At 38.9% G+C, this 24,772-nt stretch overlaps 1 protein-coding gene across 1 annotated transcript in view; it reads left to right on the top strand.

The window, feature by feature from the left end:
• Window positions 1-24,195, top strand: part of LOC114269073 (syntaxin-31) — a 30,431-nt gene extending 6,236 nt beyond the window's left edge. The window contains exons 2-6 of the mRNA XM_028210334.2: window positions 3,859-4,109; window positions 4,341-4,486; window positions 6,739-6,777; window positions 23,263-23,460; window positions 23,719-24,195. Of these exons, the coding sequence (XP_028066135.2) occupies window positions 3,859-4,109; window positions 4,341-4,486; window positions 6,739-6,777; window positions 23,263-23,460; window positions 23,719-23,878 (794 nt within the window). The 3' untranslated portion in view covers window positions 23,879-24,195. The remainder of the gene's footprint in view (window positions 1-3,858; window positions 4,110-4,340; window positions 4,487-6,738; window positions 6,778-23,262; window positions 23,461-23,718) is intronic.
• The last annotated feature ends 577 nt before the right edge of the window (window positions 24,196-24,772 follow it).

Below are 24,772 nucleotides of genomic sequence, written 5' to 3'. Positions count from 1 at the left end.
GACACGGACATGGGACATGACGTGGACACGCGGACACACAAATTTTCAAAAAATGGGGGACACGACAGGCTAGCGACATGCTTAATATATATAATTTTATTTATTTATTATATGTAAAATTTTAAAAAATACATTATTTATTTATTTACTTTAATATCAAATTTCATTTACAAATTAATTTTTTCCTACAAATAAAAATAATTTATTTTATGTATGTTTAAGTTGAGCAAATAAGAATACTCAAAAAATAGAAAAAAAAAAGAAAAAGAGGAAAGAAAAAAAAAAGAAGGGTTTTTTTAGTTAAAATATATAGATATCAAGGACAGAGGGGAACAAAAGAAAGAATAGAACAGATGAGAGGAAAAAGAGAGAGACAATCGCGCAGAAAGAAGAGAGAGAGTCCAAGAGACAGAGTCGATGAGTTCAACACAAGCAAGAGACAAAGTCGAGAGAGAGAGAGATGAACAGAAGAAGAAGAAAAGAAGAAGAATAACAAATTTGAAGAAATAAAGACAGATTCGAAGAACATACCTCGATTTAGGGTTTTAACAGGTTCTTCTTCACCCTCTGTGTGTGTGTGTTCGACTAGTTAGGGTTTTTATCTCTCTATATTCAACGGGTTAGGGTTTCTCTCTCTCTGTTAGGGTTTCTCTCTGTGTCTCTAACATGTCCACAATGTGTCTCAAGCGTGCCCCAAGCGTGTCCAGCTAGAAAAATTCAAAAAAAAAAAAAAAGGGGGACACGTTAGGTAGAGTATCCAACACGTGTCCACTACGTGTCCGACTCGTGTCCGTGTCGGACACCCATATGTTGCCTTTGGAGGGGTGTCCGTGCTTCATAACCTATGAGAATAGAACTAGAACTTCTAGACCACTCGACAAAATCCTAGTCAAAATCAAATTAAAAAATAATAAATATAAAATATGAAAATTATAAAACTTTGTTCTACATCAATCTCTCTCTCTCTCTCTTTCAAAATATGCCTCCTTTCCACATGTGCCTAGCATCCTTTTTGTCTTCTTAGACCAATGAAGTTGAACTCTCTCCACAGTTAGAACAAAAATTGGCCTTTATCTGCTTTCTTTTCCCCTAAGGTTTTTGTATTGGCCTATACGGTAATTAGAGGTAGATGGATGAAAGATTGTTTCCTCTAGATTTCAACCTCCAGCCTTAAATAGAAGGGGTGTTCCCATTTTTTGACACCCTAAAAGCCATGGACGAGTGATGCAATTTGTAGTGTGACCCAACTTTCACAACATGGAAATTGGTATAAGGTGCAGTCATTGCCTAATTAAAAATTGCCTTTCTTGTTCTCCATTTTTGATAAACCTATTCTAATGCACAATCACACAATGCACCACACCTTTACAATTATAGCCTCCAAAGGTCTTGCAATCTTAATATAACATAGTCGTGGCCTTATATTTCTTTCCTTTTGTTTTATATTTTTTTCTTTCTTGTTTTGCTTCATTTTGTTTAATTAAGGCTCCCTTACTATGCCTTCCCTGAAAATTTAAAAGGGTTAATTAGTGAAAAGGCCTACTAAATGGTTTTTTTAAATGATAAATCATATGAAAAATTTATTAACCCATTTAGTCCCATTTATATAGAATGTTAGGAGATGAAGCCCCATTTTTAAGTTTTTACAATTTTAATGACTATTTTACCCTTGATTTAAATGGTATGTGTATCATCATGTTTATTATAAAAATAACCATTCCCTTTTTTATTTTATTTTATTGTGGAGATTTGCATGACAATTATAGAGAATTCTCTTATCAACTTGGAAATCTAATAAATATTTAACAAAATCAGAACAAAGTCAGGGATGCTGTTGGGTTTTCTTTTAGTTGATTTCTGGCCAACCATTACCTTTTTTTTCTCTAGATTGTTTTTTCTGCATTTGATTTGATTCTTGTTCATTCTCGTTTCTTTTGAGTGTCTCTGGCTCATCTTTGCTGCAGTCTACATTTCTTTTATTGATGGTTCATGGTGTTTTTTTGTACTCAATATTTTCATCAATAAAAGTTTTTTTGCTGATTATTGAAGTAAAAACTTTAGTAGATATAACAGGCACTCTTTCCCCTCCCTTGCCAATCTGTCTTTTTGGTGTCATTATATTTGACAACATCCACTATAAAATTTCATTGTAAGGCTGACTCCCTCTCCCCTTTCTCGCTGATCTACCTCTTTGCCACTACTGTATTTGACGACCTCCATCACAAAATTTCACAATAAGGCCAGCTCTTTCTCCCATCCCTATTTCCCCAAAGATTTTTTTTTAGTTGATGTTTTGTATTCTCAGTGTAAAAAAGTGTAAAAGTTACAATTTCCTGTTGAATATTTTTGTATTTTCAAAATAAAAAGGGTAAATTTTCACACTTGTTATTGGATGATTTTTATAATTCAAGTGTAAAAAAGTGTGAATGTTACATTTTTTATTGAATGATTTAAAAATTTCAGTAATTTAGTAAATTTATTGGTTGAAAATGTAAACTTTCCCACTACACAGAAATTCACACTATTTTTTTTTTTTTTTTTTTTTTTTGGGGGGGGGGGGGGGGGGTGGTGTTATTCATAAAATAAAACAAGAGGACAATACACATTTACAAGGGGCATACCCCAGGAAACCATACAGGAACTAAAGACCTGAACAAAAGTTAAAACACCCTACGCTAACATAAACCACTGGACAGACCTAGCCCAGAAGAGGGACTACACCAGCAAGTACCAGAGTTACTATATACATGCTTTAGAGGCACAAAAACAAAATAAATGGAATAACACAACCACAAGCTATCTTGTACCCCTGCATAACCCGCAGGGCTAGGTGGAAAATTTCGGATTGTAAAACATTCATACTTCCATAGAACACACATCTTAGTAAATTCACACAATTTAATTCATTGAAGTGTAAATTTTCACATTTACAGCTTTCAAACTACCTTAAATTCACACTATCATATAATATATATATATATATATATATATGCAGAAAGGGTCCGAATGGGGTAAGTATTTTAAATATTGTGATTTTCTACTAAAATATAGACTCATTGCCTCTTTTGGCGCTACATTTAAAGTTGGAGATTTTGGTCTTTTGCACAGTTATGGGACTTTTTGGGTTTATAGAATATCTTTAGGACTTAATATGGTACAAGTTCTGCATATAGGACCTTTTGTTAAAAAACCCAATTTAAAACCAAAAAGTTTATCTGCTTTCCTCGATCTTGTAATCAAATGTGGACTGAAGATGTGCCAACTGTCTCTTATGCCTGGCATCACTTTCATTCTTAGTTTTTCTATTTTTTGAATGATTAATGAAGATAAGTTCTAATGCAGAATGGGCACACACCAATTGTTGGTGGATTTTTAATTTATAATTTTATAATTTGTAATATGTATGTTTATTCATTTAGATAATTAGAGCTAAGTTAGGAGTTTTATTAATATTTAGTTTCTTATTTTTATTAGGACTGCATTGCCAAATAATAATGATTTGCTTTCCTATTTTGATTAGGGGTTTTAGCCTATAACTATGAGGGTTTGTTTTGTATTATTCAACTGTGAGTTAAATGAAGATTGATTGTTAAAAGTTGTGGCCGTGTGTTAGGGCTGTGGTCCTCTTCTTTCTCTCCGCTCTTCTCTTTCCGTCTGCGTACTACATCAAGTTCGAATTCAAATTTATAGTAAACATGGATGGATTTAGTGAACCTTTCTGATGATATTCTTCTGCATCTCTCTCATGTTGAACATATCAAAAGGCATCTTAGAATACTAAATGATGAACCGTTATAGTTTTTTAGTACTGTTCAGGATAATGCTGCAGGTTGTAATCTACATTTTCATTACATGCAGTGGGCAAAAAGTCATCCATTTTTGATGATCCAATTAAGGAAATTCAAGAATTATCTGCCTTCATAAAAGATGACATCACTGCACTTAATGTGGCAGTCTCAGATTTGCAAAACCTTCAAAATGTGGAGATAGCTGATGGGAACTATTCAGAAGATAGAGTTGTTCATTCCACAACTGTTTGTGATGATTTGAAGACCAAACTTATGGGGGCTACAAAACAGTTTCAGGATGTGTTAACTACCAGAACAAAGGTCAGTGCTAAATGGAATGATACTTACGACCTCTTCTAGTTCGCCCTCTCTCTCTCTATTCTTTTATCTTCATGTGCTAATGGCCAACTGGAACTTGAACCGTACACCTCTTGTTAGGGTTGGCAGGAGATATCATTCAAACTAATGGCCAGTTGTGGCTTTACTTTTATATAGTGTTTTTATCATTACCAGTCATCTTCAGCAAAAAATAATTTCCTTTTATTTTCACAGAACATCAAGGCTCATGAAAATAGGAAACAGATATTCTCCACAAATATAGCTAGAGAGAATCCTTTGAGGAATCCCACCAAGGCAGTGACTGAACCAGCTCCGTGGTCAACTTCATCTGGTTCATCTGGGAGTTTGCAACCATCAGTGTACGTTTTTCTATGTTTTTATTTTTTTCTCATGTACTGTATTAGAATGAAATACAAAGGAAGAACTGATAGGATCTTAGTTAAGTTGCTTAACGTGGTGTTAGTAAATTAAGTAGAGCCCATGATTTGGATTGCCTGATGTGGATCACAAAGTGCTAGGTTAGTATTTTTACGGTTGCTCAATGGATAGGTCTAATCTAATTCTTTCTCTCTGTTATGCAGTCTACTATTTGTAATTTTTAATTATCATGGATTTGGGAAGATAGATGTGGAATATGCTTCTCATACAGAAGATTGTAAATTTTATTGCATACTTTGATGTTTATGATGAATTTGATGTATAGTGTGAAAATGTGGAATCAGTTTACCAGTTAAAGGATTTAATGTGCAATTTAAGGGGGTGTTTGATAACTTGATTCAGCACGTAAAACTAAATGTATAAAGTGATGATCAATTAAGCTCGCTTGTTAACCATAATTAATATCACTTAAAAATTTAAGTATCTCTTAAAATATAGACTAAAACTTAATTTTTTTTAAGTCATGAAATTAACGTAATTCTGACTGAATTTATAAATACTAAATATAAATATTGACACTATTATAAATTCATTACCATGATCACTACCACCATCATGCCACCACCAGCACTATCACTACCACCAAGCCACCACCATGACCACCACTACCACCACCACCTTCATCACCATTGTTATTGTTGTCATAAGCAACACTATTATTTTACTATCACTACCATCACTACCGCTACCACAACCACCACCGCCCTCAACTCCACCGCTACCACCACTATCACCACCATCACAATATAAAAGTTGAAATATATAATTTAAAAACAATAAATTTCAAATTTGATTTTATACATATCAAACAACTTATTTTTAGTTCAACACTTAATTTTTTATCAAACAACTTTTTAGCTTAAAAAACTCAGCATTCAGTTTTCAATAATTTTCAGTCTTTCATTTTCAGTTTTCAGTTTTCAGTTTTCAGCTTTATTAAACACCACCTAAGTCTTGTTTGTATTGTGGGGGATCTTATTTACTAGAGTTGTCAGTATGTTCTAAAGCTTTCATGGTTATCATGCATCCATGGCTATATTGTTAGAATGTAAGTTTATTGCATCATCTACTTCAGTTTTCTTTAACAGATATGCAAATTCATCACACATATATCCATGGATCTTTAAATGTAAAGAATGAAATGTGCATGCATTAAAGTCTTGTATGGTCTTTGGCTCATAGGAAGCTCACTACCAATGACGTGTTTCAAAAGAGGAAACCTAATTGCAATTTACATCCACAATGGTGCATAATGTGTAAGAGGAACTCAATGTATTGATCATCTATTTTTACGTTGTCCTGTGGCTTTGGCATTGTGGTTTCATCTTTTTTGATTGGCAGAGGTTGATTGGGTAATTCTGGCTTCTTGGTTCTATGTGCTAACTAATGGTTATAGAGGTTTTGGTTCCACTTAGAGGGCCTGCGTTTTTTGGAATAGCGTCATCTGTGTCGTGCTTTGGGTTCTTTGGAAGGAAAGAAATGTGAGAATTTTTCATGATAAGGTTCAAGATGTTGAAGATTTATAGGAGAAGATTTGTTATTTGTCATCTTTTTAGGTCTCGATTGCATCTCCTTTCAAAGGGATTCCTTTGTTTTTAATTTCTAGAGATTGGGAGGCTGTTTGTTTGTAATTTGTTTTTACCCCCTTTGGAGGACTTCTTGTCCTCCCTTAAGCACTTTATATCTTTTTCTCCTCTTTTTAATAAATTTTATATGTTGCTAATAAAAATAAAGAAGTCAAGGGAATTGTAGAGGCAACCAAGTGTAATATACCTTTCTCTGATTTCTACTTTGATCTATTAGATTATGCTTTTAGATTACCTACACGTGATTGTACATTTTGTTTCGTTGTATTAATTATAGAAAGGTTCTTGTCTAATCCATGAGTTTTTATCTCATCTGTATAGTTCTGTGCATTGTACGCACTACAACCATATATATGTATATATATATTATTACTAAAGGAACATATTAAAAGGGCACCAAAAGGGAACAAAAATATAAAAATCTGCTGATGTTAAATTGTCTTCAAATTTCTCTTTTTATGGGTTTCTTGGCTGATTGTCTTCCGTAGTCTGGGTGCTATAACCTAGCATCAAGTTCATTGAATGTGTTTTGTTTTGTGAATCTGTATATTCTTCTTAACTTTCTGCTCCCCCTCTTTTTTTGGCAGATCACCATCAAATGGAGTTCAAGTTGGCAGCCAACTGAGGTGAGTTCTTCTTCACTTCATATGATTTTGACTGTCATATTTTTCTATCTCAATCATTTTTCTAGTGAAGTTTCTTGTAGGCAACATTCCTTTATTATTTTAAACTACTTCAATTCAGATATATTGTTTGCATGTTGAAACTTTTGACAACTGATGAAGGACTATGTTTTAAACCTCTTGAAGCTCTAAATCAGTCTCTAAGATTGGGCAAGGCATAATTCCCATGAAGGAGACTATACCTTGACTAACTCTAATTTCTAAACCATCTAGCTAAATGAACCATATGATCTTGTACATAGGGTAAACATGACCAAGTGGGTCATGGGGCTGCACAAAGGTTGCACCATGACCACATATTGAGCTCATAGAGCTCACTAGACCCTGCTTTTGACCTGGAAAGCATTGACATGTTAGGGTTCATAATAGGTGGCTGAGTCACTGGATAGTATGATTATATAGTGCCAATATGTTGTGAACATATGGGGAGTGTAGGAAATAATAATACGCAGCGGAAAAACGGATTCGGGTTACCTTTGACGCTGAAATTGAATCTATGGATCATACGGGTGAATCATGTACTTTTAATGATGAACTTGAACCTTTCCTAGCAATGGGGTACAACTATTAGAGAACTACCCACACTATTCATAGTATGGAGGCGTGATTTGTACTCTAATGGTAGAAAGTTAGAGAGAAAAGATGGAGAGAGATTTTCTGGTCTTACAAAATGCATAATATGTATCTGTATTATTTTGAGGATAACCACTAACAAATTTATCTCATTACAAGATGAGATGTGGGTTGTTCACACTTATCCCTAAGGTAAGGTGGTTTGAGATTCAAACTAATAGGGTTTCTCAATGGGTTATGGGCCGTGCCACCATGGGCGTCTAGACCTTGATACAAGGCCCGACCTGATTTCTAACATCTTCTATTTGTACATGAGTTGGCATGACACTACCACATCTCTATTTCTATCTACCCCAAACATCGAACAAACTCATACTTGCCAATGGACCGTGTGATCACTGAGAACACTTGCATGTGGGAGCTCTATACTAGAAACCTATGAAGCACGTGTATGGGCATGTCGATTTGGTAAAATCTAAAAATATAGGGTACGGATACGGCTTGATATATTTGTTAACAAATATTTATTTTTAATTTGGAATAACGCAAAAAAATAGTTAAAATGGTTTAGTTTGTTAATATCCAACCTAATTTACATTTAATGACAAAAAGTAAATATATAAATCAAAATTAAATATTATTATATTAAATAACTTGCAAACCATAGCTTAATTTTAAAATCATGATGTGCATTAAAATAAACAAATAAATAAAGTCCAATGAAACTAATTTTACCTCTGGATTAGAAGAAAATATTGTTGATTGAGGTATAATTGTGAGAAATATGTGTTCTCCTCGGATTAGGAATAAGTGTCCTATGTCTATTAGACTTCTATATATCTCAGTAATGTATTCATGTAAGGTTAGGAATTAGTGGTACTCTATATAAATGATGTATGTATTCTTTGTTCAAATTAATTCAATCTAATATACAGGTTGTTTAGAAATCTTACATGGTATCAGAGCTTTGCAATTCCTGATTTCGTGGTGGCTAGGGTTACGCACGAACTGGTTCAACTTGTTCGTGATTCATCTGTTTGATCGAGTTCTCTCTTTCTCGATTATCTGGTACATGATCAAACTCCTTTGGTTCGATCTCTGTTCGTGACTTGGGTGACCCATCTGTTTCGTCTGCAAGGGCTTCTTCTGGATGCCTCGTCCCGCGAGTGAGTCGTCTCAGTTGACCCATCGAACTGCTCATCTCAGTCTTAGTCGTCCTCGCGGCTCATCGTGTCTCCGTCTTGGTCGTCTCTTGTGGTCGCCTTTCTGTGCTTCGTGACTCCTGGGGTCGTCTCTCTGTGGTCGGCTCTCTAGTAATCTGGTTCGTCTGCCTCTGTGCTTCGTGATCTCTGTCTGAGATCTTCGCGAGCTCCGACTGAAGATCAATCTCAGCTTCAGCTTCAGTCTCTCTCTCTCTCTCTCTCTCTCTCCCTGCTTCGCGATCTCTGTGCTTCAACTTGGGTATTTCTATCTAAAACCCTTATTCCTGTTTGGCCCATATATTAAGTTATTAGTATACTTTGACCCATTAATCTTTTGTTTATTACAATAATGGACCCTAAAATTCAAGCCATTAAATGTAAACTCAATGGTGGCAATTATGCTTATTGGGCCAGTGTTATGAAGAATTTCCTTCTTGGTCAAAAAAAATGGGGCTATGTTTCTGGTTCTGCTCCTCGTCCATCGGACCCAAAAGTAGAAGGGTATCTGTCTTCCTGTGACACTTGGGATTGTGATAATGCCCAAGTTCTTACCTGGTTTCACAACTCTGTGGATGACCCTATTGGAATGATGTTTTCCAAGTACAGTACTGCCAAGGAAGTGTGGGATTATTTACTCGGTGTTTATCAGCAGTCCAATTTTGCCAAGCGGTATGAGTTGGAAACAACTATTCAGGGTGCTCGTCAGCGGGATCAAACTATTCAGGACTTTTATATTGAAATGACAGGTCTCTGGGATCAGTTGGCCCTTATGGAACCACCTAGTCTCAAGATATTAGACGCTTATATTGAGTTTCGGGAACAGGGTCGTTTAGTCCAGTTCTTAACAGCTCTCTCCCCTCAGTATGAGGCTATTCGAGGTGGTATCCTTCACCGATCTCCTCTTCCCTCTGTGGATGCTATTGTTCGTGAACTCCTCTCCGAGGAAACCCGTCTTAAGACGGCCAGTCAGACTTTGCCTCCTTCTGTGTTCTTGGCTCCTGCCAAGCCGCCCTTGTTATTGACCCCTCCTTCTCATCAACTTCAGGCCATTGCGAAACCCAAGAGAGGACCATTAGGGCTAGATGAGTGTGCTTTCTGCCATCGGAGGGGTCATTGGAAGAACAATTGTCCTAAAAAGGGACGTCAGCCTGCTCCGTCTTCTCAGACACAGTTCCGCGGTACTACTTCGAGTACTTTCCGACCTCCTGCTGCTTACACTGCATCTACTCCGGCTCCCAATCCTGACTTGGCTTCCCTGAGTGCTCAGGTTGCACAACTTCAGCATATCTTGTCCACCTCTCAGTCATCCTCATCTGCCTCCGCTCTTACCTCTCTTCATTCAGGTTTGCATGGGTCCTCTTCAGGTATCCCTTCTTCTGTTTGGATTTTTGATTCTGGTGCCTCACATCATATAACTCCTCACCTTTCCTTACTTCAAAATTGTATTCCCCCACCCGTTCCTATTACTATTAATACTGCTAATAGATCTGGTATGTCTGTTTTATCTGTTGGGTCTGTCTTACCCTCTGCCATGTCTGCTGTTACTATTCCTTCTGTCTTTTATGTTCCTCAGTTATCTGTCAGTTTGTTATCTATCAGTCAACTTGATGCGTCTGGTTTTGATGTTATCTTTTCCTCTTCTGTCTGTTGTGTGCAGGATCGGGTGTCCAAGAAGCAGATTGGGACCGGCCGTAGAATTGGAGATCTCTATGTGGTTGAAAGCTTGCATCTCCCCTTATCCACCTCTCCAGCTGCACTTTCCTCGTATCAATTAGATTCTCAGTCGAGTCAGTTTTACTTATGGCATTCTCGTCTTGGTCATTTGTCTGTTGACCGCTTACGGTCTTTAGCTCAGTCAGGATTGTTGGGTAAAGTTTTTCCTAGTCAAATTGATGAATGTCGGGGGTGTAAACTTGCTAAAATGTCAGCTTTACCTTTTAATAAAAGTACGTCTATTTTTGTTTCTCCTTTCTCTCTTGTGCATACTGATGTTTGGGGACCCTCTCCTGTTCTTACTAAAGGGGGTTCAGTATATTATGTGTCTTTTGTAGATGATTGCACCCGTTACACGTGGGTTTATCTTATGACTCATAAGTCTGACTTCTACCAAATATATCGTACTTTCCAGTCTATGGTCACTACACAGTTTGGAGCTACTATTAAATTGTTGCGGTCTGACTTGGGTGGGGAATACTTTAAAACTGAATTCTGTGAATATTTGGCCAACTTGGGTACCATTCACCAAACTTCTTGTACTGATACACCTGCCCAAAATGGCCGAGCTGAGCGTAAACACCGTCATCTTCTTGAGACAGCTAGATCTCTTCTTCTCTCTGCCTCCGTTCCAGCTCCGTTTTGGGGTGAGGCAGTTCTTACTGCTGCTTTTCTTCTTAATCGTATGCCTACCCCCCTTCTTTCGGGTCGGTCTCCTTATGAGGCTCTCTTTTCTCAACCTCCTAATTACTCCCTCCTTCGTGTATTTGGGTCTGCATGTTTTGTCCTTTTACCCCGTAAAGATAGGACTAAACTTAGTGCCCGATCTGTCCTATGTGTTTTTTTGGGATATAGTCTCACTCAGAAAGGTTATCGCTGTTATGACCCTGTTTTTCGTCACCTTTATGTCTCCCGCCATGTTGCCTTTCTCGAACGTCTATCTTACTTTCAGCTTCCTCCTCTCACCGCCCCAGTTTCCAAAGAGGATTTGGTTCATATTGATCTATTTCCTTCTGAGGTCCCATCTGATGAGTACATCTCCACAGTTCCTCCTGAGCTTATTCCATCTTCTCCTTCTGCTTCACCTCTGACTACTTCTCCTCCTTCGCCTTCTCCTTCTCTTTCTTCTTCTCCTCCGTTGTTAGTTTATTCTCGTCGCAAGGCTCCTCCTTTACTAGTTGTCTCTCCCCCTGCTGCTGATCCTCCTGCTTCTGACGACTCTGATCCTGCTGCACACCGATATCCTCCTCGAGCGCGTCATCCTCCAAAAAGGTTGGGTTGGTCTAATACTTGTTTTTCTGCTTCCTATCGTACCTTTTTGTCTGCTCTTCACTCTTTTGCAGAACCTCAGTCTTACAAGGAGGCCTGTCAGGATCCTCATTGGGTTCAAGCTATGGAGGATGAGTTGTTTGCTCTACAGAAAACGAGTACTTGGGAGTTGGTTCCGTTACCTGTTGGTAAGAATCTAGTTGGTTGCAAATGGGTCTACAAAGTTAAGACTCATTCTGATGGTTCTCTTGAGCGCTACAAAGCTCGTCTGGTGGCCAAAGGTTTCTCCCAGGAATATGGTATTGATTATGAGGAGACATTTGCTCATGTTGCCAAGATGACTACTGTCCGTACTTTGATTTCTGTCGCTGCTGTTCGTTCTTGGCCCCTTTATCAAATGGATGTTAAGAATGCTTTTCTTAATGGCACTCTCACTGAGGAGGTTTATATGCGTCCTCCCCCTGGTCTTCACCATTCCTCTGGCCAAGTCTGTCGTCTTCGGCGTGCTCTATATGGTCTGAAGCAGTCTCCTCGTGCTTGGTATGATCGCTTTCAGACTGCTGTTACCGAGCTTGGGTTTCATCCTTCTGCTTCCGACTCTGCTTTATTTCTAAGACATGCCTCGGCTGGTTTTGTTGCTCTCTTACTATATGTAGATGATATGATCATTACTGGCTCTGACTCTTCTGCTATCTCTGAGGTCAAGCAGCATCTCTTTCGCACCTTCGAAATGAAGGATCTGGGACCATTGCGGTATTTTCTTGGCATTGAGGTGGCTTCTTCTCCCAAGGGTTACTTTCTGTCCCAGGCTAAGTATGCTAACGAGGTTATCCATCGTGCCAGACTTACTGACACTAAGCTGTCTGATACCCCCATTGAACTTAATGTAAAGCTCAACACTACTGATGGGGTTCCTCTAGATGATCCTACGTTATATCGCGATGTGGGTTGCTTAGTCTATCTGACAGTTACTTGTCCTGATCTTGCCTATGCTGTCCATGTGATTAGTCAGTTTGTTTCTGCCCCTCGCTCTACACATTGGGCTGCTTTGCTTCGGATTCTTCGTTATCTTCGCAGTACTATCTTTCAGGGCTTGTTGTTCTCTTCTACTTCTTCCTTAGACTTGGTGGCTTATGCTGATGCTGATTGGGCTGGTGATGTTAATGATCGTAAATCTACTTCTGGTTTCTGTATGTTTCTTGGCGATTCCCTAATTTCTTGGAAAAGCAAGAAACAGACTGTTGTTGCCCGTTCTACTGCCGAAGCTGAGTATCGTGCTATGGCTCATGCTACTGCTGAAATTGTCTGGCTTCGTCAGCTCTTATCTGAGTTGGGCGTCCCTCAATCTTCCCCAACCTCTCTCTATTGTGACAACCGAAGTGCTATTCAAATTGCTCATAACACTGTCTTCCATGAAAGGACAAAACATATTGAGATTGATTGTCACTTCGTCCGTCAGCATCTGCAGTCTGGCTTTATCTCGCTTCCTTTTGTCTCTTCGGCTCTGCAACTTGCTGACTTCTTCACTAAGACTCACACCACTGCTCGGTTTCGGTTTTTTCTTGACAAACTCTCAGTGTTTTCTGCTAAAACACCTTGAGTTTGAGCGGGGGTGTGAGAAATATGTGTTCTCCTCGGATTAGGAATAAGTGTCCTATGTCTATTAGACTTCTATATATCTCAGTAATGTATTCATGTAGGGTTAGGAATTAGTGGTACTCTATATAAATGATGTATGTATTCTTTGTTCAAATTAATTCAATCTAATATACAGGTTGTTTAGAAATCTTACAATAATATGGCTTTAGTATACACTAGGTATGTTTCGGGTACAACAAAAATAAGAAGAAAAAAGTTTATACGTGTTTTGTATATCCGATACATGTGCTGAAGTATCATATGAAGTACCGATACCTACTAAGTACCCTGTATGGATACGCCACGTTTGTTGAAGTACTCGTGCTTCATAGCTAGAAACTCAAAAATGAGCCAACATAGAGACATCAACCCAAAGATTAAAGTAGTGTCTCATATACCCCAGACCCCTCTAGTTACACCTGTCCAAGCATCTCTAACACCTCAGAGCATGTGTGACCCTCTCACATCATGCAATATATTCAGACTCAATTTGCCTCCCATACATAGCGATGTGAGTGCTGGCAGTGAACATACAACAAAAGTGTAATAATAGATGATCTTCCTTTTGCCCTCATGTCATTTAGTTTAGGTTTAACCGTTTTCTCAGTGATGTCTCTTAAAGCCAAATCATACATAACTGCAAACATACTAAAGTAGTCGAACGTCAACCTCTCACCTTATGACATAGTCAAAGGTTACAAAGTCATGTCAATAATGACATCTAAGACTCTCAGTGAGGCAGTAGGGATCCATTCTCTCACCTCATTACTCGGCGACAAGCACATGTGATATGAATATATGCTACGGTGAAGTAACTCTTCCAAAGTGTGATGTCATACTTTATATACCATACAAATCTTAGTCTAGTAGCTCTTAAGCGCACAAGTCGCTTTTTTATACCTAACCTGAATTTTCTATTTGCTCGCCTTATAGGTGCCAAATGAGATCTCATCCGTGGTTAATCATAATAGGCACAACATCAGAAATGGATACCAAAATCTATGTTTGATCTCTAATACGCCCTTATCTTGGCTCCAACCATGGTGACATAGATAGTAAGTAATTTAAGCCTTTCTTGGCTACAAACAAAATAAATTACTAGTCTCATCCTTGCTTACTATCCAATGCTAAGGCGATTACTCGTGTGTGTGAGTCAATCTTGCTTGCTGACATCATCATTTGCTATTCATTATGCCACAAACCATAATAATAGAATAGCATTAATATCCCATCATATCATAAAAACAAGCGATCAATTTGAAAAACATAACCGCAGTTTACACAATTCTATATTCCAAATATAAGCCCAATCAGCACCTCTTGTGATAGGCATATACAACAAAATTTACCATGTGGGCCTCACATGAAGTATTTTAGGATCACTACCTCTTGTGCAATTGCTTCTTTGAAGACTTTTAGTGACCAATTTGTGTTCATTCAAGGTGCACAAGCGCAAATGAATCCAACAAGGAGCAAATTTATACACTTAGAACATCCTATCTACAAGCTCTCTGTGCTAGCATAATATCCTCTAGACTGCATCTAATGAGCAAGATCATAGTCTAAACTACTCTCAGCTGACCATTCACAATAAATAACACTCATCATGTCGAATACGCCCTGTAGCATACTTTAGGCAATCCACAATGCTAGATCACAACACAAGATCAAAGAATATAGGCCATATAATTCTCTTTGAGACAGTCTAAGGATTTATGTCAATGGCTCAGGCTCTAGCTTTCACTAATAGGTAAGTTAATAGTTTTGCAATTTTGCGTCAAGAATCACTCTAGGATATTTGTTATGTAAGTCATTAATGAAAAACCGAGAAGTCTCTTAGAACAATCTCTAAGGATCTCATATCCGAGCATATGGCTTGCATCACCTATGTCCATTGTGTCTAAAACAGAGGGCTGTCATCCCTAGGTGGCGACCTATGTTACATGGACTCAGAGTATGAGTATCGGGTTCGGGTGTGTATTCAAGCATCACGCCTTCATAAATTTAAATATTTAGGATCTTGGAATATATATTCAAAATTGAATATGGGTACGGGGATGCGTCATATATACATGTCTTGGATGAGATGTTGTAAATTATATAGAAATATACTTGAAATTGCATAGGATTCAGGAAAAACATAAAATTTCTATATATAATTCATGTGAGAGGTTAAAAATATTACTTTACTGCAAATGTGAGTTTCTACTTCTCATATATTGTAACAAATTAAAGGATCCAACTATCTAAATTGGGTATGAGTGTTAGACACATTCCACATCCTTACCCATGTCGTATTTGATGGACATGGGTACTGTGGGGGAAATAGAAGAGTCCATGTAACACAGGTGGCGACAACCATTTTAAATTTTCTAGCTCACAATGATAGAATAAGTGAACTTTCTATGGACCATTGATCATTCTTGAGTGGTCTTCATTGATCATCGTTAGCCCAAAATGGCTCAATGTAATATGAGAACTACTATATGGATGGCTGCTTTAGGTCATAAAGGTTTATTGGAACTCTTGTGCCTCAAATGACAATTATCGAAATTTAATATAATTCATGCGCAAAATTTTCATTTTTGGGAGTACTATCTATAAAGATTTTTTCTCACCAAACGACCTCCCACTACTCATGGCATGTCTAATGCATGATAACATGTTTAATTTCATATACTAGCATCTCAATATGAATTCACAATAGAAAATGTGCTAAATATAATTTAATCATGAAATTAAATTAAAAGGAAAATACAAATCATGCTATTGGATTACGAGATATTATTATATGTTATTAGTATAAAAATAAATAAATAAAAAATAACTTAACATGCTGTAAATAATATTCCAAATTATGCGATAACTAATTTCAACAATTTATTAACTTTCTTGAATTTCAAGTAATTAATAAATATTCAAAAAATCAAAAATAAATATTACATAAGTTGAAATAGTACAGTACCTATACCAGTAACTAGGTAATCTTCATAGTAGTTTACAGTAAAATTTTTAGGTCCATAAGCCAAGACATGCTCTCTGACGGGCATTTTAAAGTAAAAATATTGAATTATTAACTCATGGAAAATATTTTTATTTTTCAAAAAATTTTGAAACTTTTTCAGCAGACAGAAAATACAATTCTGAGTTCAACGGACCCAATCACGCTCAAAACGGAGTCCAAACAAGTCCTATAGAGCGATTTAAAGTAGTTTTGAATTAAAAAAAAATCCAAACAATGCGCACGCATGTGGCTGGCGAGCAAGGCGCGTGTGCTTGCGCAGCTGGCTCATGGTAGCACGTGGTGCACATGTGAGGTCTCCAGCTGGAGCGTGAGATGCGCAGCTGGTGGGTGCTAGTGTGTGGCACACGTATGAGGGTACGGTGGCTGCTCTGTGTGTGGTACACACGCGCTGCCTCCCAAGCCTCTGTTGGCAACAAAATTGGTATTGTGCAACTCAATTTTTGAGAGGAATCAAATGGTGGTTTTGGTTTTGGCATTCAACAACTCTAACATAGAGAGTGTATTCCACTCTCTCATGGGTGAGACTAGAAATGCTATCTTTGCAATTTATCTTCTCTAACAAACCTTCAAGGCTTCAACACTTACCCAAATTTGTGTTTGGGCTTGGGTTTTCTTCTCAATCGTAAGTTGAAATCATGCAAATAATATACCTTTTCAAAGTTCTCGAAACAAGGATTTTGTGTGGTTGGGGCAGAGACAGAGCTTCATTCACAGGAAGTTCTAGAGAGTGCGGCTTGGGCTGTGGTTCCGTTGCGGGAGTCGCAGGTGGCGGTTGGCATTTCTTCGAAAGTGCCGGAAAAGTGGAAAGATTTGGTGGAGGATTCAGCTACTGGTCTGGGTTTGTTCGCAGATGAGGAGGCTGCCAGTCCCAGTTTTGTCCAGCCACTTGCAATGTTGCATGAAGGGACGAGCGGGGGAGGATCTTTCGCTGGAGACGACTTCGGGGCTTTAGAGCCTTCAGCCTCGGAGGTTTCAGATTGGGTTTTGGGAAGAATTGGCAAGGTCAGTCGTTTGTTAGGTATTTCTTTTGATGGGCACGAGGCAGAGGCTATGAGTTTATTTTCTGCGGTAGAGATGTCTTGGCGTAATGGGGTTGGGGTCTCGTCAACGGACGTGGTTTAAAGTGGGCTTCATTGTCGGAAAGGGGATAGGGAGTTGCGGAATTTGGAGTGCTCGATTAATTATGATAGTCGTGTTGGGACGCAAGGGAAGAAGGGGAGGCGTAAGAGGGAGAATCAACTTTTGTTGAAATGAGCCTGAAGATTTTATCTTGGAATGTGGGTGGTTTGAATGACAAGGGAAAGTGTGCGGCAGTGGGAGTGTTGTTGAGGTGTGAAAGCAGATGTGGTTTGCTTTCAGGAGACCAAAATGGAGTGTCTGGGTAGGGATGTCATAAAGGAGATTTGGGGTGGTCGGTGTTTTGAGTGGGCGTGCCTTCCGACGTCAGGTGTGGCAAGGGGGGTTCTTGTTTGTTGGGATAGTCGGGTGGTGGTGAAGGAGGAGATCGAGGTTGGGGCATTCTTAGTGTCCTGTTTTTTCAGATGTGTGGAGGATGGTTTCCGTTGGGCGTTTACTGGTGTGTATGGTCCAGTGCAAGGTGAGGAGAGGCGGATGTTTCTGGAGGAGTTAGCGGGTGTTGCGTTTCAGTGGGAGTCTCCTTGATGTGTCGAGGGTGATTTTAATTTGGTAAGATGGCCGGGGAAAAGGTCTGGAGGGGGTCGGATTTCGGGTGTGATTCGGACTTTTTCTGATGTGATCGATGAGTTGCAGTTGGTGGATATGCCTTTACAGGGTGGGGATTACACATGGTCTCGAGGTCGGGTCTTTTCCTGAATTGATCGTTTTCTGGTAACAGGAGAGTGAGTGGAGCATTTTCCAGGGGTGGTTCAGCGACGGTTATCCCATACAGTTTCTGATCATTGGCCAATTCTATTGGACGATGGGGGTATTTGGCGGGGTCCTTCTCTTTTTCGTTTTGAGAATATGTGGCTCCGGTCGGATGGGTTTGCTGATAGGGTGAGGCGTTGGTGGGATAGCTATGTGGTATCCTGTTCTTCGAGTCATATGTTGGCGCAAAAACTGAAATTGCTGAAGATAGATTTAAAACAATGGAATAAAGAGGTTTTTGGCCACTTGGATGGGTAGAAGGCAACGGTGTTGGCTCAATTGCAGGCCTTGGATGCTATGGAAGCCGACGTGGGTTTGGCTGATGATGAGGTGGCTTGTAAGGAGTGTTTGCGGGCTGATTTTGCCCGGATTGCTCAGATGGAGGTTAGTTTCAGGCAGAAATCTCGTTGTTCGTGGCTGAAAAGGATGGCAAATGCGCATCGACGGGTGAATCAGATTGGGCCGAATCGGATTAATGGGGTGGAGTTGATAGAGGACGAGGCGGTTCGCACGGGGATTGTTGGGTTTTATGCGCACCTGTTTCGGCGGCCGGAGGAGCGGTGGCATCCGAGGATTGATTGTTTGGATTTTGGTATGTTTTCCAATTCGGCCGGCCTGGAAGAGCCATTTTCGGAACAGGAGGTGTTAGGTGCTTTGAAGGAGATGAGTGGTGATAAGACTTCGGGTTTGAATGGATTTACTATGGCTTTTTTCCAACATTGTTGGGAGGTTGTAAAGGGCGATGTGTTAGCAGCCATGGCACAGTTTTATCAGACAAGTCAGTTTGGGGAGAGCTTCAATGTGACTTTTATTACTTTGATTCCTAAGGTGGGATAGGTCACGGATATTCGTCAGTTTCGTCCTATTAGTTTGTTGGGTAGTGTGTATAAGTTGTTGGCAAAAGTTTTGGCTAAAAGGCTTCGTCTGCAGGTGGGGGAGGTAGTGTCGGAATCCCAAAATGCTTTTTGTGGCTGGTCGACCGATTCTGGATGCGGTTTTAGTGGCTAATGAGTGTGTGGATTCTCATTTACACAAAGGTCGTCCAAGTGTGATTTGTAAGTTGGATGTTGAAAAGGCTTATGATAATGTCAGTTGGGAATTTTTGCTGGTTGTTATGGAGCGCATGGGTTTTGGGGCACGGTGGAAGCGGTGGATTTGGTTTTGTATTTCGACGGTGAGGATGCCTGTATTGGTGAATGGGACGCCGGCGGGTTACTTCTAAACGTTTAGGGGTTTGCGCCAGGGGGATCCGCTGTCCCCTCTGTTGTTTATTCTAGTCACGAAGGCACTCAGTTGGTTGTTGTCTCGAGCAGTGCAGGCGGGTTTGTTGGAGTGTTTTTTTGTGGCGGATGGGGTTGGTATTTCTCACCTTTTGTATGCTGATGATGCTTTGATTTTTTGTGGGGCTGATTCAAAGCAGCTGGGGTATTTGCGTTGTGTTCTGCTATGTTTTGAGGTGGTCTTAGGTTTGAAAGTCAATTTGGCATAGTCAAAGTTGATTCCAGTTGGGGAGGTGGTCTATCTTCCGTCTTTAGCGGCTATTTTGGGTTGTAAGGTGTCTCATTTGCTGGTGTCTTATTTAGGGTTGCCTTTGGGGGCACCTTATAAGGCGAAGGGGGTGTGGGATGTGGTGTTGGAAAGGGTTCAGCGCCGGCTTGCGGAGTGGAAGAGGCAGTATTTGTCTAAGGGGGGGAGGCTCACCTTGGTGAAGAGTGTGCTGGGTAGTTTCCCGACTTATTTTATGTCAGTTCATGTCATTCCTGTATCGGTGGCTCGGCAGATGGAAAGGTTGTAGTGTGATTTTCTGTGAAGTGATGGTGGAGGGTTTCGATATCATCTCATTAATTGGGAGCAGATTTGTTGCTCTAAGAAAGCTAGGGAGGTGGGGGTGCGAAGGTTGTGTAAGTTTCATTTGGCTTTGTTGGGGAAGTGGTGATGGTGGTTTTCTAAGGAACGGGACCATTTGTGGCGCAGGGTGGTGGCCTCCACGTATGGGTTAGAGAGGGGAGAGTGGTGTACTAGGGTGGTAGGGAGTTCTCATGGGTGTGGGTTATGGAAGGGGATTTGGCTGGGGAGGGTTCAATTCTGGGAGCGAGTCCAGTTTCGGGTAGGCAGTGGAGCTCGGGTGCAGTTTTGGAAGGATAAGTGGTGTGGGGAGGTTACCCTTCATGAGCGTTTTCCTTTGATTTATCAATTGGTGAGGGACCCGGAAGTGTTGGTGGCTTCTTGTTTGGGTGGAAGTGGTACGGAGTTTGTTTGGGATATAGTTCTTCGTTGCCATACTCAAGATTAGGAAGTAGGGCAGTTGGCGGTGTTGATAATCTTTTTGTATGGGGTCCAAGTAGGACGAGAGGGGGAGGATGATGTGGTTTGGGGAGTTCCTGAGGCTAAAAGTGTTTTTTCAATCTCGTCTTTTTATTTGTCCTTGTGTGGTGGTGGCGGGGGAGTGTTCCCTTGGCATGGTGTGTAGGTTTCTGGTGTTCTATCAAAGGTGGCTTTCTTTGTGTGGATGGCCGCATTTGGTCAGATCTTGACTATTTGATAAACTGATTTGTCGGCATCATATTTTAGTTAATTGGTGTTGCATGTGTTGTGCGGATGTGGAGACAATAGTCCATTTGTTAATTCATTGCCCGGTTGTATCTCGTTTGTGGGCGCTTGTTTTCTCTCTGTTTGGTGTGGCGTGGGTTCAACCGAGACAAGTTATGGATGTGTTGCGTTGTTGGGGGGGGTGGTCGAGTTGGTAAGCGGCGGCGGCGGCGGGCTTGGGCATTAGCGCCTTTGTGTTTGATGTGGTTGGTGTGGTTGGAGCGGAACTATCGGATTTTTCAGGGAAGCGCTCAGTCTGTCGTACGTTTAGAGTCTCGCTTCCTGGGTATTTTGTACAATTGGGTGTTAGGAAGAGTGAATCCTAATTTATTTGTTCTTTTAGACTTTGTTGATGTTATAGTTTAGGCCCCTGCTTTTCGTAGGATTGGTTTTGTATTCTTTTAACATCTTCTTGATGTTGTGGTTATAAAATTTCATTTATCAAAAAAAAAAAAAAAAAAGAATGTAAAATACCCATGCACAAAAAGTTTCGAAAAAACAAATGGGTATTTATTTATTTTTAAAATTCGACTGTCTGATTTCAATGAAACTTTGTAGATATATTCTACATATCATGGACTACAATATATATCAATTTCATGCCGATCAGACATAGTATGAAATACATCAATTTTCTTTCATGAAACACACGTGTACATTTTTTAATGATTACATATATGGTGCAAATCATATTTCATGCATAAAACAACACGAAAACACTCAAGAGGGCTTTGATTCCAATGTAGGAAATAATAATATGCAACAGAAAAATGGATTCAGGTTACCTTTGACGTTAAATCGAATCCATGGATCATTGGGTGAATCACATGCTCTCAATGATGAACTCGAACCTTACCCAATGATGGAGTAGAACTATGAGAAAATTACCCACACTATTCACAGTATAGAGGCATGATTCGTTCTCTAATGGTAGAGAGTTTGATAGAGATGTTGGAGACAGATTTTCTGGTCTTACAAAATACATAATATGTATCTTTATTATATTGTGAGAGATGTAACCACCCATAACTCTATCTCTTTATTAGATGAGATAGTGGGTTATTCATACTTATCCCAAGGATAAGGTGGTTTGAGATTCAAACTAACAGAATCTCTGAATGGGTTATGGGTCATGCCACTATGGGCACCCAAACTTGGATTTGAAACCCGACCTGATTTTGAGTAGGTAGTGATTCAATTTGGCTTCTGAAGCCTAGGTCCAATGCCAAAGCATCAAGTGATTTGGTTATGTAGGATAGCTTGCTGGATTTTCTTAATACAGGCTATTAAAGGCCTAAATAGCGAGTAATTTAGAGTTTGAATGGTCGAATTGAAGGCTAATAGGTAGGAGAAGGAACTAGAGTTGATTTAGGGGTGATATGATAGGGTTTTGGGACTGAAAAGTGCACTTTTAGACGGCTGTAAATAGTAACCCGAAAATAGTAACTTGGGCATGTGCGAAGAAAGAGGTAAACTTGAAAACAGAAAAGGAAGAAAGAGAAGGAGAAGAAGAGAGGAAAAGAGGTGCTTCACCCTTGCAAGGGTTGGGTCAATCACACACAAACAATCTCAAATTCTCATCATATCAACTCTTCATTGAATGATTGAGATTATACATATATTTATACGTTAAAGATTGTCCTACTTCCACAAGTACTACGACTCAAATTTAGAAAATAAGAATATTAGGTAATTACAAATATTCTAGATCAATTATGACTATGCCTTCTATTTCTGCTTCAACTATGATAGAAAACTTCAACTATGATAGAAAACTTAATGACTTCTAATTCTATTCTAACCATAACATGAATTCATAATAGGAAAATTTGATTTTTTTGATCATTAAGACTATTCTAAACATAATAGAAACAAAAATAATGACCATTTTAATAACCTGACCCAACATAAAACCCATGGGTGATCCCTACAACCCATGTCCAACAATGATTGAAATTACCATAATACTACTAAGTAATAAAACCTACTATAGTGACATAAATTTGTTCAACAATGCAACAAATTAGAATAAATACAAATAAAGACTCAAAATTATGCCAAAATTTTAATTTTTGATGCCTTAAACGTGCTTCATGTGAAATTCCAGATTTGCCATTTTTCTTCTTTTCATGTTCGCCATCATTTGGTCTATAGAAAGTGACCAACATGGCTTAGCTTGGGAGGGAGCAAGTAGTGGAGGCATGTCTTCTCATTTTGGAGGTCCATATCTCACATATAATGCCTGACATATGGGGGCTCTTGTTGATGTGGAAGTTAATCCATGGTCTTCATCACTTTCTGGAGCTTTTGTTAGATAGCAGATTTTGGAAGTTAATTCTCTCTTTTTCTCTCTGAATTCATAATTCTCCTGATGTTTTGTACACTTAATAGTTAAAACTTCCTATTGTTGTAAATTCTGAGATAAAGTTCATTCGGTTATGGTTTGTGAAAGAAGTCCTGACGATGTGGTTTACTATATCCTTAGCTAGTTCTCTAATGAGTACTAACAGCTTGTGTTATACCTTAATTCAGACGAAGGTTGGCTGTGGACAACACTCCATCCCACCATATGGAAATGTCCATGTTGCAGCAGGTGGTCCCACCACAGGAGAGTTATTCACAAAGTCGGGCAGTTGCTCTTCAAAATGTTGAATCCACAATTTCAGAACTTGGTGGGATTTTCACACATTTGGCTACAATGGTTGCACAACAAGGGGAATTGGCTATCAGGTTTGCTCTTTTTGCATGAAAATCTGATGCTTATATATTATTACGTCTTTTATTTGTAAACTTATATAGCTGTATGACTTCTGAAGTACAAAGAAGGAAATTAGATTTCAATGCAAGAAATTTAAATGTTTGTGGCATTCCCGATTGAATCTTATACTTTCATTGTCTTTAGTATAGAATTAAGTCATTCTCTCTTTCTCCCCCCTATTTTTTTAAACTCAAGTTTTCTTGTATTTAACTGCCTATTTATGTGATCAGGATCGATGATAACATGGAGGAGTCATTGTCAAATGTTGAAAGTGCTCGCAGTTCTCTTTTGAGGCATTTAAACCAAATATCATCAAACAGGTGGCTCATGATTAAAATATTTGCCATTTTGATTTTTTTCTTGATCGTTTTTATCTTCTTTGTGGTTTAATGTGTACCCCAATGAGAACCCTCGTATAATCGTATAATTACTGACATCTGGTATTCTGCACGAATGTCATTCCATCGAAGGTCTTACATATTCTTCCTACCCATTGATAGCTTATTTGTCAAGTACAGGTTGCTCATTATTGGAATTGGGGAGTATATAGCCCTTACTCTCTTGTACATATGCTTGTTGGTTCATTTTGAATTTTGGTTATACCTTCTTGTTGAAGCTTCTGCCTGCCTAAGGAAGCATGTTTAACGCCACATTTATTTTTTGAGTTTCATTATAATGAAAATATATTCTATCACCATTTGGGGGAACATTTAAGCTTTTAAATGCTTTGGTTGGTGTTGATTTCATATTTGCCGGTTCCACTGTGATATTTGAGAACATTCTTTTGAACCACCAAAAGATAAAAATAACTTTAAGAAATAATTTTTTTTTTTTTTTCGTTGACTGGTTTCTGCAATGGGATATTTTTTGCGCCTAAGGCTAAAATTCTGCGGAAACCATGGATAACTAGAATCCGGGCTCCCATTCTGAGGTCGGTGCTTCTCATGTAATGCAACAAGAAGTTCCAGTGACTGACAACATCCACTAACTTCTTGTAGCTGGTTAGCATACTGAGTCTGTAGTAACAAACACCTCATTGTTCTCTGAGCTTCAGTATTTATTTATTTATTTATTTTTGCAATTGAATCAAACAGTTTTAGGTTGCAGCATTACATCTTTTTGCTGTATCATACTATTCAAAGTTGGAGAAAGTTAGCGGTTTTGGACAATGGTGTTAACATGAGTGTCAAGAATCTAATTAAGACACCATCGGAGATTTTTTAGCATCTTATACTGAAATGTCCCTATTATTAGAGTCTTGTTAAGGGGCCCTGTTCCTGATTT

Source organism: Camellia sinensis, chromosome 8 (assembly GCF_055761805.1).
Source record: "Camellia sinensis isolate YWXY chromosome 8, ASM5576180v1, whole genome shotgun sequence".
Taxonomy (NCBI): domain Eukaryota; kingdom Viridiplantae; phylum Streptophyta; class Magnoliopsida; order Ericales; family Theaceae; genus Camellia; species Camellia sinensis.
Note: the sequence above shows the minus strand (reverse complement) of the source record. Positions and strands in the feature narration are given on the sequence as shown.